Here is a 13816-nt window from a genome sequence, read left to right on the forward strand (position 1 = left end):
TTGTGGGAAGGGGAGGCCGGAAGGAAAGTGGGAGAAAAACCAAAGGGGATAACAATGTTGACAAGAAATGTACCCATTACATTACTTGAGTAACTGTTACCCCCTCTGGAATCACCTTGACAATAAAAAGTTTTTTAAAAAGAGCTACTGCTTTCCCTCTGTGGAGTGCCACATAGATAGACCCAGTGAGAATTCAGCTTCTGCCCATTTTAGGTGTTAGCACCTTAGTTTTCAATCCTGTGGGGGCATAGTTCTATCACTAAACAAAATTTCGTATCATCATGTGACTCGAATATTTTTCCTCTAGTCTGTACCCTCTTTTCCTCCCCCTTTTCTACCCTCAAAAGCACTGTACAATAGCTGTGTAGCATTTAACATTTACGTCTTTACTTCACATCAGCGTTTCCTGAAGGAGGGAAGAGCCATGTAATTTCCCCCAGGCAGCTCCGATTTATGCCCTTCCATTTTGCTTAGTTCATTAACTTGTGCACTTTGGGGAACTGAAAAGAGATATAAATTGCTCACCTAAGGAAGGCATAATTCTCATCATAATCCATCCCAACTTGCTTTTTTATTTCTTTCTCTGACACACACTTTTGAGCATCATAGCAAGTCACAATGCCTTGTCCCCTTCAGAACAGCCTCAACTTGCATCAGTGCATCCATGCATGTCATGACATGCATGCATTTTTGCTAAGAAAGTTATTTTTTTCATCAGAAAGTGAAATAAAGAGAAAAAAATGAAGCTATAACTTGGATCTTATTCAAAATGAAGAGCAGACAGTTTTCTGCCCTAGGCTAACTGGTGTTTAACTCCTAAAGTGCAGTTTACTCTTGCAGGCAAAGTCCCTGGAAGCCTAGGCAGATAGAGAAAACTGGCCAACCTCGACTGATGTCTGCCTGGGTGAAACTTCGGATGGGACCTTTAACAGAGATTCGCTCCACATTGTCACGTTTAACCATCCGCAGGTGACCTGCACCAGGATCTTCCTTCATGATGTACACAACCTGACGGCCATCAGAGCTGACGTCAGTCACTTTCAAGTGCTGTTCTGTGATGTGTGCTGCCGACCCTGGGAAAGAACAGAAGAATGCCAGTCCCCTTTCCTTCAAATGAGATATCAAATGATTTTAGGAGACTGAAGGATAAGTTATCATTCACTCCTTGGGTTTTGGTACCAGGCACTTGTCCTTAATTACCCTAAACTTTAATTTCTTGAAATGAAATAATCTTGTGTTTAAAACTAAACCCTGATTTCCTTTTTATCCATTTTTTTTTCTCCCTGTGTTCATTCTACCCAGTAGCCACCAGTTAGTAGCTAGGAATAACTCCTAATACCATGATGCAAATAACTTCTATATTTATGATTTCAGAAATCTGCTGGGATTTAATTTATTTACAGTGTCAAGGATCACAAAACCATAAGCACAAAACCACTGGCATCTCAGGGGGAATAGTAAAAGCAGTGCTTATCAAGACCAACGGTAAGCTAAGTATGAGGAGCAGGGTGATCTACTTGCAGGTGCTGGGGACAGAAGCAAGGCATTCACCCCGCCTCCTCGGCCCAGAAACACCTCTTCTCAGAATCTTGTCCTTTGCTTTCCTGCCTACTTTTCTCTCATATTACATGTAGTAAATTCTAGCCAAGTAGGTCTGTATCATCCATGTGTCAGGGATCTAGTGTCAGGCAATCCATCATAGGCTCTGATGGCCTCTGTATCTCTCAGCTAGAAACCTTGAGAGATGTGGTAGCGTGTTCTCTGGAACAAGGATCAGACTGCTTGTGCTTACTAAAACAGAAGAAGTTCCTCAAGCCCCACTCTCCCCTTCTGTCATATATCCTCCAATATGTGAAGGCATCCAAGTGGTCCTGTGTAGCACTCCCATGAGATGGAGAAGACTAAGGGGAACAGCGAAACTTTCTGATGCCCAGGCTGCCTGCTCTGCCACAAAGAATGACGTACCTTTCTCTGATGGAGGGACTGTGTATCTTCTACTACAATCCATGAAGTAGTAACAGGTTAGGTTCCAAGTAAAGTCCATTTGTAAACCAAATTCCTGGGTACTTCAGTAACTCCCATATTTTCAAATACTAAAAATACTACAGTGTATCTCTTTCCATCCAAAATACCTGTGAAACTAAGGCTGAGTCCTAGTGAGATTCTGACATGCTGGACCCAAGGTACACTCCCCAATTAAGAAACTTTATACTGCAGTCTGAGCCCAAGATGTATATTTTGCCACAGCTCCTTCCGAGGTACAAAAAGATGGCAAAATGTTGTGAGTTAGATGCTAGGATTCCATACTGCATACTTCTTAATCATTTGCACCATGTTTTAACACACAATAACCTTCCATTGTCCTCTCCGTGACTTTTGTTTTTGCCTATACCAGAATTTGAACTTGGAGCCTCATGATTGGTTGGCTTTGCTTGGCCTGGCTGGTACTCTGCCATTTGATTCATATCTCCAACTCAGGAGATGAAGTCTTATGGATGTTTCTGCCTGGGCTGGCTTTGAACTGTAATCCTTCAGATCTCAGCCTCTCGGGTGTCTAGGATTAGACGTGTGAGCCACTGACATTTGGCTCCTCCATGTCTCTATTTTTTTTGGTGTTTTTTGTTTATTTTTTTTAACTCAGCATAGTAAAAGTTATCCTAGGTTGTTTTTATGTTGGGAATCCATGAGTTTTGTAGAAGAGAAGTACTGCTACAGGAAACCTGGAACCAGAGGTACCTAGATAAACTAAGATTTTTGAGCACCCTGAAAACAGCAAACTCCTTTATAAATTGTTCTCAAATTCACAGCCAGAGGCATCTGGTTCAATGAATTTCAGTGGCTCACATTTTCATTCTCAATATTTAGTATCCCCAAAATAACAGTTCTCTAAACCCCCAGTCTCTCCAGGTATTGAATAGCTGGTTTAAGATCCACCCACAGCCCTAACATGGAAGTGAATATGTACCCTGGAGAAAGAAATAAAGACAAAAGGTAAGCAGCCTCATCTCTCTACCCCTGTGACATCTTCTAATGTTTCCCTCAGACTCAAGTGATGAAGGTCTGTTGGAAGGTCCTGGAAATTCTAGGAGGTTAGTCTCCCTAGAGGAAGCACATGGTGTGTGTGGGGGGGGGGAGGGAATTTTTGGGGGCTGCATATTCTTCTGGCCTCTAAATGTCTGTCTCTCTTTGCTTCTTGGCAATGAGGTGAGCAGCTCTGCCATGATGTTCTGTCTCACTACAGCCAAATGGCCAGGAATTGAAAGCTCTCAAACCATGTGTCAAAAGAAATCTTTTTTCCTTTTCAGTTGTTTCACCCAGGTGTTTGCAATGGTGATGAAAAGTTTTGAGTAACACACCTGCTGAGAGCTGCAGCCTTCGGTTTACCGCCAGGTGGGGGGTGTCACTTGTAGGTAGTTCTATGTAGATCTCCATCCTCCCTGTGTTCACATGGAAGCCATCAGAGAGAGAAAACCGGAACTCATCCACTGCCACACCAGGGTCACCAGGCAGATACCCGATCAGCCCAGCTAGAACTTCCTGGTAAGTGAAGGAGGAACCCTGGGCTAAAACTGTCCCATTCTCCAGAGGCTCAGAAGCAGTAAATCTTCTCAGCAGATGACCTAAAGAAGAGCATCAAAGAGTTAATGGTGCTACCTATATAGTGTGTGATTTTGCTAATCAGTAGGTCACCAGGCCTCAGAGGTACTAGGTACCAACAACTTAGCATTTTGCATGTAAGTACAAGTGCTTCCCTGGGGCTTCATCTATAATTAAAGAAATCAAGTCCCCCTCTTCCTGGTTAAATCTCTCTTAAAGAGACACAGATGGATGTGGCAATATAGTAGCTTAGAAATCACACCTCCCTCCATGAATTCAAGCTCACTTCATTATGTAAATCTTTTTGTCTCCCTCTCTAACGTGAAAACAGCACTCTTTACTCACATCCCGTTTCTTAGGGAGATGGGAGTTTGTTTTAAACAAAAAGCAATGGGAATAATTTAAACTCAGAAAGACACATTTATATTAAAGCTTAGGTTTCTGTTCTCAAGGGTCAAGTGCAATCCCATTTATAGCACTACATTACAGAAAATGAAAGTATAAGAAAAACTAACCAGAGAAAATGATACAAGTTCACTATTTGCATGTATAGAGATATTATGATACAATTCATTATTATGTATGATTTACTACACACCAATTAAAAAAGAAAGCAAAGTGAATGAAAGCAAGAGAAAAATGCAAATACCAGTGGTGTCTCTTCAATGAACCCTTCATCAACAACAGCTATTTTACCTTTGCAAGCCCAAAAGGTTGATTGAGACACAGAACCACATGGATTTAGAGCTTGAGGTACTTCTTGGGGGACAGTGCTTAGAAAAGAAAGAAGTAAAAGATCCCCATAGAGCTTTCTACATCTGGCTTAAGTCAGAAAGTAAATACCCTATCTGCAAAAGGAGCAAGCTCACAGAGACTTCTAAATGCCACCAGCCTGCCATGAGAGGGGTCTGGAACTACCCAACAATGATGCCATCTCCAAGAAGAGAATATGGTAATGTTGAAACCTGTTTTGCTTGAGGTTACACAGCAAAATAAGAAAGCAGCTGAAATTAAATTTCTGAGTTACCCATTACCTAGGATTCAGGCTTTTTAAACAGTCAGTATCTACTGTGACCTCAAGAATAATAACTAGCTGTGAATTTGATTATACTTTGATGTGAAGAATAGACTATATATAGAAAAGGCAAAGGAATAGCAACTGAAACATATGTGCTGATTCTAGTAACCCATCAGGCACCTCAATTAAGAAGCTTGCCACAGCAGTTTATATCCTACCGTGGTCAGGCTTTTTTGTCAATACAAAAATCAGCTCATTATCTGGGGTGTCCAGATCATGCAGGCTCAGAGAAGAATTGCTTAGCGCCACTCCAGAGCTCAGCTGTACTCCAAGGGGTCGCAAAGTCATCCTGGGAGGTTCATCGTTCTTCCTCTAATGGAAGCAGAAAACATTGGGTCTCACACATATATTAGTTTAAGAAGAAAGAAAACACATGTTTTTAAGAGAAAGCATCCTTGTGGTAGCAACCTCCACTATCAAAACAGCATTTAATGGGTTACTACCCTTATCAGAATAATTAGTTTGAGAAGACACACAAACAATATGTTCTTTTAAAGAGGCTAAGTGCTTTCTACAAAAATCTTCTAAGTTTTCTTCCACAGGTACAGTGACTGTATTTTCTAGACTCTGGAATGGACATATTATTGAAAAAGACAAGCCTGTTTGGGAGAAATCGATGGTAAAACGTTTGAACCCAGAACTGCCATAGAAAACCTTAAGCAAGTCTCAGTACTTATAGAAGGACACAGTATTGGAAAGTGCAGATTTCTTGAGCTGACTCATAGACCTCTACTTCAGTGTCATTTAAGGCTTATGAAGATTCCATGCAACTAATTTTCCCAAGGAGGAGTTACTCCATTCTGAGAACATTCCCGTTTTCCCTCCCTTCCCCTCCCCCACTCATTTCTTGTTCTCATCTTCTCCTTGGGTAGTTAGAGCTTAAATGAAAATAAAGACATTAATTTCAGAGAAACACAGGAAAATTAGTCTGCATCACTATGCCACTGATAAAAGTTTTCCAGCCTGATTCTCTCAGACCTTCCCCAAATGCCAATCTTAATTCCACAAGTTTCCTGAAAGTCAGGATTGTGTTTTAGAATTGATATTTAAAAGTGAAGGTCAAATCCATCCTTTTTTGCTTTTGAATCCACATAAAGAAAGCTCTCTAATGGGAAGACCCTGTGTGGTCAAAAGATCAACGAATGTTTCCAACTCCCCAAGCAATTACCTCGATGGTGATATTGATGCTGTGAATTTCTGAACGACTGGTTCCATCACTCACATAAAAGCTAAAAATATCATGGGTTGGCTCGATGCTTTCATGAACACTCTGGAAATAGTAAATATAGTTTTCCAGAACATCTTGAATAAGGAATGATGCTTCTAGGTCACCAGTAGTCCCAGGGCCAAAGCGATCACCTATTTAAACATGAAAAGAGGACTTTTACCTTCATCTAACAGTTTCCACTTACTAGGATAAATTAGAAAAGAAGACATTACTTTCAAAACAAGGGGAAAATATGCTTACTGGGTGCCAGTGGCTCATGCCTGTAATCCTAGATACTCAAGAGGTTGAGACCTAAGGATTGTGGTTTGAAGTCAGCCTTGGCAGGAAAGTACATGAGATTCTTACCCCCAATTAACCACCACAAAGCCCAAGTGGTAGAATACCAACTTTGAGTGAAAATGCTAATGGTCAGAGACTAGCCCCTGAGTTCAAGCTCCAACACTGGTGTGCACATGCATATGCACATGTGTACATGCACACACACACTTGCACACGTATACACACACACACACACACACACACACACACACACACACACACACACACAATATATGCTGGCGGACAAACTTTGAGAATGACGAAAGCACAGAGCAGGAACTGGAAATCTCAGGGTTGGATCCCAGATTTCACAGACTATTTCTCATCTATAAACAGACACACCTGCCCAGTGTCTCCACATGTAAACACAGAAGACAGCATACTTGAAAACATTCATGTTTTTGTTTCCTAGAGGGCAGAATCAGTGGTTGTTTCATTAGGAATTGATCATAACATAAATCTTGGGGGTAACGAACAACACAACAGTCAAGATTCTCCTTTAAACTGAAGCCAACTTCAGCACCATTCTGTTTGGCATAGCCTGTAAGAGAAACATTTTCTCTGTGGAAGGAATATTTTAACTATATATCTTGACTTCCTAGTTTCTTTTCTTTTTTTTGGGTCTGGTCGTGGGGCTGAACTCTGGGCCTGGGTGCTGTCCCTCAGCTCTTCAGCTCAAGGCTAGCACTCTACCACTTGAGCCAGAGCACCACTTCTGGCTTTTTTCTTTTTGCTTATGTGGTGCTGAGGAATCGAACCCAGGGCCTCAGGCATGCAAGGCAAGCGCTACCACTGAGCCACCTTCCCAGCCCCTTGACTTCCTAGTTTCCTAATTAAACCTGTGGGAAGCTGGAGTTTATTGTAGGAGATGATTCCAGGAATACTGCAATGTCCAGGGGCCACTCAGATGCCATGACACTAAGTATCATTTCAGGTTGGAGGTGTTCAGATCCCAAACACAGCTTGGGTGATGCTACAGTTTGGAAATGTGTTCCCTATGGGCCATGTGTTAAGTGAGGTGGGCTCTTCAAGGGGATATTGGACTCCTGTCCCTTCCTTTCTCTCTTCTGCATATTCATCATTAGATGAGCAGCTCAGCCACACTCTCAGCCACACTCCTGAAAGCCAGGCGTCAACCATGGACTGAAACTTTGGGAGCCATGAATCAAAATAAACCTTGTCTCTGAAAATGTTGACATATTTCAGGTATTTGTCACAGTAATGGAAAGCCGACCAACACAAATGCCATTGAAATCTTTACACAAAATGCTGCTTCCAACTTACTCTTCTCATCTTTGTCTCAAATGCTGCAAGAGGCCAAGGGGAAGAGTAAGCACTGTCTAAATGATGGATGCCTTGTCTTTACTTGGTTCTAACCTGACTCCTTCCAACTGAGTGATTTTAAATTGTTACCACAATTCTCTTCTAGAAATGAGAAGAAAAAAAAAAAAAAGGAACCCTGTGTCTTCAACCGTTTCCTGGATATCTATCAACAAGAAAAGTACAGTTGGCAGATGTGAAACAATAAAGCCTTTCCTTTCCCTTCTCCATGATCCTTTGCAAATATCAATGTCCTGAACTATATACAGTGCCACATTTGTTGGTATACCAACAGAAATATTAGAAATGAAAGATTTTTTTAAAAAGATAAGCTGCTTGAAAGAAGAGCTCGAGGCATTATTTTTTCTTTCAATGACATGAATTTTCTTTACCCTTCAGAGCACAGAGAGGTTTACAGGGCCACTGATCCAATAATCCCTAGATCATACAGTTCAGATTTCCAGAAGGAACTCTAAAATTCCTCCCAATTTTTACTTTCTCCTCCCACTGATCACTATAAACAAGGGAAATGTGACTTTATTGTTTGGGCAAAAATAACCTAAAGAAATGATGTTTCAGAATATAAGTAGATACCTTATTTTAAATCTCTGGAAAATAAGCCAATGAACACTGAAATGTCACAGAAATTTCTTATTTTGGGCAGGACTGGGGTTTTGAACTCAGGGACTTACACTTGCTGAGCAGGTGCTCTACAATAGAGCCACTACTCCAGACCTGTTTTGTGTTGGCTATTTTGAGATAAGATCTCAGTCTTTGCTGGGTACATGCCTGGATGATATCCTTCTATTATGTTTCCCACTCTAGCTGGGCTGACAGGCTTATACCACCATGCCCTGCACCTAGATTCTCAAAACTTCTCTGGTTTGTCCTGGAACTACAATCCTGACTTCAACCTTCGGTAGCTGGGATGACTGGTACACATCAATCCAACTAACCCAGCTATTGGTTGAAATGGGGTCTCTAAATTTTTTTCTAGCTGTCAACTACAATACCCCCATCACGTCCTCCTGAGTAGCTAGGATTATAAGTGTGAGCCATTGGTGCTAAGCTGCTACTGAAACTTTAAGTTCCAATCTTTCCAAGTTTTAAAGTTGTACTTTCTACATTTGGATGTCAATCACTCTTACTAAATGTGTTTCACTGTCTTCTTAAGCACAGTATGATACCTGTAAATCCAATAATCAGAGATATGTCGGGCTGTCATTATATTGCCTACTATTGGACTGCACTGGAATGTAGTAATGCCTCCAGTGGTACCAGAAAGGAGGTGGTTTCTGTTTCTGCAAGTCCAAAATGAATTCAGATACTATTCCATGAGATTTCATATCTAGCATGATAATGTTGTTTCTTTCCTTCTTGTCAAGGAGAAATCAAAGGCACTTCTTGTAGCAGTTTTTTAAAATAAGATCATCTGAGTTCTGGATATAAGTAGCTCATTTCATATACATACCATAAGATAACCAAAGGCACAGGGCCTTCCTATGCAGGAAAGGCAGGCTCCTTAGCTGATAGCACCTGAGCAATTATTTTAGATCTCCACATGCCTTTTCCTTATATCCAGGCTTATACCCATGTTATTATGGGCCAGTGATTATGGCCATTAAACCAGCAGCCTTGGCATCACTGGTGAACTGGCAAAAAAAAGGCAAATTCATAGGCCACACCAGGCTCCAGAAATAGAAACTCTTGTGTCACTGCCAAGGAAACTACTCTCATAGAACTCCAGGCAATAGTTACACACACTAAAGTTTTCAAAACCCTTTTTAGAAAGGCTGAGGCTTGCTAACATTTTGACTTCTATCCCAATGGCTACCCCCTCTACATGGCCATCTCTGCTCCTCTGTGCCAGGTAAATGCAAACAACCATGTAACAATGGCTTCCAAAGAAAGACACCAGAGAGAAAAGATGGCTCTGTGTGTGTGTGTGTGTGTGTGTGTGTGTGTGTGTGTGATTTCCAAACACCCGCGCTCTTCCCTTTGCAAGAAATGCCATTTTCCTTCTGCTCACAATGAATCCCATTAGCCCAACAAGTTCCAACCTGCTCAGACTTTACTGCTTTCTTAGGCAAAAGTCATTACTTTGTTTTATGTACTCTCTCCATACTTTGCTCCTTCTTTTTTTTTTTCCTGGCGTTTGTCGTTTATTATAATTTATCAATCTTCATATCTGTCTCAAACTCTAGGCAAGGTCTGCATTATTCATCTTTATATCCATTGTATCTAGCACAAACATTTGTTGAAGCAAACTTAATTCCACAATAAACACATCAGAGCACATGCACTGAGAGACAAGACAGGGAAAATCCCCAAGCCTTTTGATAGGAAAACATGACCACTCTAAATGAGTTCCCCGTCACAGGGCTCAAATCTCAGGCACCATGCTGACCACCGACACCTGCAGCAATGGCTTCACTATGGGAGCTGCTAGCTGCATGCCAATTAGAGCTGGTGCTCCGGAATCTCATGGCAGGGGCATCAGCACAGCAACCTGCTATGAGCTGTCTCAGCTGCCAGTCACAGAAGGTCTCAGGGGGCCTATGGTCTGTACAGGCCTTTTGTGCCTCGTGTGATAACCACCAGTGGGTCGAGGGCAGATGGTGAAGGAGGAAGAATGTTGAAAAAGGTGCCACCAAGAGACAGCATGCATTTCAATTCATGTCATAGCTATAGAAGGAGCTGAGACATAAGCTGTGGTTCTGCTGAACTGCAGCTGCCTTGAAATAAAGGGACAGGATTCTTTTATGTCTTCAACACCCCATTTAGAATGCAGTCCACTGTCCCCTCACCCCCACTGCTGATATTCCAAATCTCTTTTCTCTGCTCTATGTTCCCTATTGCACTTATTCCCCTTTTAACATCTTACCCAGTTTTCTCTTTAATTTGGCTCCCTCCACAAGAATCTAAAGCACTGCAAAGGGGGAAGGTTGTATCTGTTTTATTTACTGATGCATCCCAGGAACTTTTTTTAAGTACATGGCACACAGAAAATGATTGGTAGATTTCTGTTGAGTAAATGAAATGGTCCCATTCTTCTTTAACTCTCCATCCCCTTGTTCCATGGGAATACAGATCCTCCCTCCACCCTCCTTGTTTTTCCAGATCCTGAAAACTTTGACAGCAAATCTGCTATCGTTACCTGTTCCAGTGTTCTCAATGCAGCCATATTTGGGGAGAACACTGAGTTTGATAATGGCATCTCCCTGAAGGTTGTCGTGATCCTCAGTAGCAAAGAAATGGTGGAAGGAGAGTGGGGCTCTCCCTCCTTCATCCACCTAAAGAAGAACAGAATGTAGAGTCCTTGATTGCACATAACTGCAGTAAAAGAAAGATCTGAGTTGAACAGGGCTGCATGGGGTGACCTTCCAGCAACAATTCCACTGCTGTGAGGAGGCAGATCCTCTACAGACGAGATGAGGAATGTGCGTGCCGCTGAAGCCAGGCAATCTTTCAGTGCCTCTCAAATACACACTCAGATACGAGGACTTCGTGTCTCCCTTTCAAAGGTGCACTTCATTCAATGATGGATCTGGTTATAAAGCAGCTCACCATCCCAGTGCAGCTATGTGAGGGGATGGCTGCCTCATTGTAGCATCAACAGGCCACAGCTGGAGCGTGATCACAACTGGAGAGGGATAGATCTAGTCCTGCCTCCAATTCTGTGCGAGTAACCGTGCTATAGGCGTTACTATCCAGAATAAAAGTCTCATTTATTCCTTTCTGTTCCATATTTATTTATAGTCTGTTTGAGGGAAGGGCTTGCCGTATCTAAAAGCTAATGCTTATCCTAATGTCAAAAAAGAGAAAATAAATCAGTATAAGTAAAAGCAGTTGCTCAAACTAACCTTTTTCCTTTAGGGTACTGTTTTAAATGCTAACTCTGCAACCTACACTGGTGTTTTCTGCTGATCTGCTAGAAACGGCTGAGCCATCTCCCTCTGAACAACTCTTGGCTAGCTGTAGGATGACCTATAAATTACAAAGGGGACTCTGAGAATGAGGACAGTACAAGTGGCTTCCCCAAAGGGTAGAAAAGGAAAAGTAGAAGAATATCCCAACAATTTAGAAATAATTCCGTTTGAAGAATTATCAACTGCTTGACAAAACCAGAAAGGTTGTAAGCACTGAGTATCATGGTAAGTACTCATGGCAGGAAGAGGAAACTGAATTAACTTTCATACTTTAGGTACTATGTGAGGATTGCTCTATGTTATTTCTTTGGTCATCAGAAAAATCTTTTATGTAGTAGGAACAATTTCTTTTCTGGCAGTGGGGCTTGAACTCAGGGTCTAACTCTCTCATTTAGCTTTCTTGCTCACAGCTGGGACTCTACCATTTGAGCTACATCTCCAGATGGGCTTTTTGCAGGTTAAAGGCAAGGTAGCATCTTATGGACTGTTCTGTACAGGCTGGCTTTAAATTGAGATCTTGCAGGTCTCAGCCTCCTAAGTAGCTAGGATTACAGCAATGAGCCACAAGAGCATGGTAGCAACTGAACCTAAGAAACATTAATATTTGGCTCATAGTTACTCAGCCAGTAATAGAACTGGACCTGGAACTCACATTTGGGGAAATTTAATGATGAAGACTCCACAGGATCTATGCATATTGCTTAGTGTGGATATCAACTTGCTTGACTGCAGGACAAAGTCCATGTTTTAGCTGTTAACATTAAATTGTACACTCCTAGAGTTCTTTTATACTTCTATTTACTCTTAGCACTAATAATATCCAGCATAGCATCTAGCACATGGATATTTGTTGGCTGACTAATGTCTATATAGCGCTTCAACCTTCTGCACACAAGTATTGTTAGGCTTTCTGAAAACACACAACTACAAACCATGCATATCTTGGTACCATTGCCTAGAAACTTTGGGGAAAGAAGTTGGTGGCCAATTTAGACAGAAATTCTTTACTTATATCCCCCCAAATTCTAGATCTCTATTGACTTCCTGTTTACTGATCTAAGATTGTTTACCGTGATAAGATCAGCAAAAGCAATGACTGGAGGCGGATTCTTGACAGGAGTAACTGTGATGGTAAATATCTGATTGTCCAGATGGTTGTGGTCCATGTCAGAGACAGAGAAGTGGAAGCTATCAGTGACCAGATGACCATCCGTCTCAAATACAGCTGAGTATCTATAAAGGCCAAAAGAATGAGTCATCAACTCCTGGGTAAGATGATTGTACTTTTGTATAAAAGTGAGGTCAGAAGCCTCATATTATTTGAGTTACAACTTGAGGATTAACTTTTTGTATAAATATTTTTAATACAAAATTTAAAACTTCCTGTGAAATAATACAAAATGGTTACCTACCTAATATTGTTTTTGTTGATATCTTCCATTGTGAAATTAGAAAACTCTGAGAGTTCTTCTACCTCAGATCCTGAGGTTCTAGAAAGAGCACCATACATTGGCAAGGAACTTAATTGAATCCAGATCTCGGAGTCAGGTGATGTATCATCCTAATCAGGTAGATAGGAGTAAGGGTGTGAATGCACATTTGCAAGAAAAAAAAATCCCATTGTGCAGAGGTCTGCAGGTGTTTCTGTCTCTGCTAATGACCAAAACCTCCTTCCATATGTTCATTAAGCAACATCATTTCAAACTTCAGGAAAACCACAGTATTTAGTCCTCCTTCAATAAAAGAGGAATAATAGGATAATGTTTTCTTCCAAGAATAGCTCAGTGTGGAATGAACTTTAGGTATGAAGTATAAAACAAAGAGATACCCTATTGATGCCTTAAGAATGGAAAATTTTGTTTTTATTACAAGTGTATAAAAATAAATAAAATGTGATCAGCTGTAAGTCATCTACCAACACAGATATAGGCTTCTTCCATATCACTTGTATTTTAGAAGCAAGTAAAATTCTATTACAATATATTACACTACACAAGGCCAAAAGTCTATGAGGCAGAATGAGTGGAAAATATTTAGATTAGCCAGTGGCTCATTTGATAAAAAATATGTATATAATATCTGATGTGATAAAGTTTTGGATTAACGAAATGATATAGGAACCCATTCATTCCATTCTGTTATGAATCTATGGATCACACTCCACAGTGTGATCCTCAATATTAACAAAGAACATTTCTTTCTCCTTCTCTATGGTTTACTGAGAAATAAAATTAGTTTTCTGTATTTCTCTACATTCAATAACTGAATATACTTTAAAATTAATTAATTTTTCTAAGTTTATATGAAATTTCTTCTTTATGACTCTTCCATACCTATATGTAATGT

At 40.8% G+C, this 13816-nt stretch overlaps 1 protein-coding gene across 2 annotated transcripts in view; it reads right to left on the reverse strand.

The window, feature by feature from the left end:
• Fras1 (Fraser extracellular matrix complex subunit 1) overlaps nt 1-13816 on the reverse strand; it is a 442940-nt gene that overhangs the window by 84969 nt on the left and 344155 nt on the right. For both annotated transcript variants that reach the window (XM_070012597.1, XM_070012596.1), the window contains exons 39-45: nt 12883-13031; nt 12541-12703; nt 10699-10834; nt 5844-6034; nt 4834-4987; nt 3357-3620; nt 885-1073 (exon numbers count right to left, since the gene is read on the reverse strand). In XM_070012597.1, coding sequence (XP_069868698.1) covers nt 885-1073; nt 3357-3620; nt 4834-4987; nt 5844-6034; nt 10699-10834; nt 12541-12703; nt 12883-13031 — 1246 coding nt within the window. The remainder of the gene's footprint in view (nt 1-884; nt 1074-3356; nt 3621-4833; nt 4988-5843; nt 6035-10698; nt 10835-12540; nt 12704-12882; nt 13032-13816) is intronic.

Source organism: Dipodomys merriami, unplaced genomic scaffold (genome assembly GCF_024711535.1).
Source record: "Dipodomys merriami isolate MVZ:Mamm:240054 unplaced genomic scaffold, mDipMer1.0.p SCAF_9, whole genome shotgun sequence".
Classification (NCBI taxonomy): Eukaryota; Metazoa; Chordata; class Mammalia; order Rodentia; family Heteromyidae; genus Dipodomys; species Dipodomys merriami.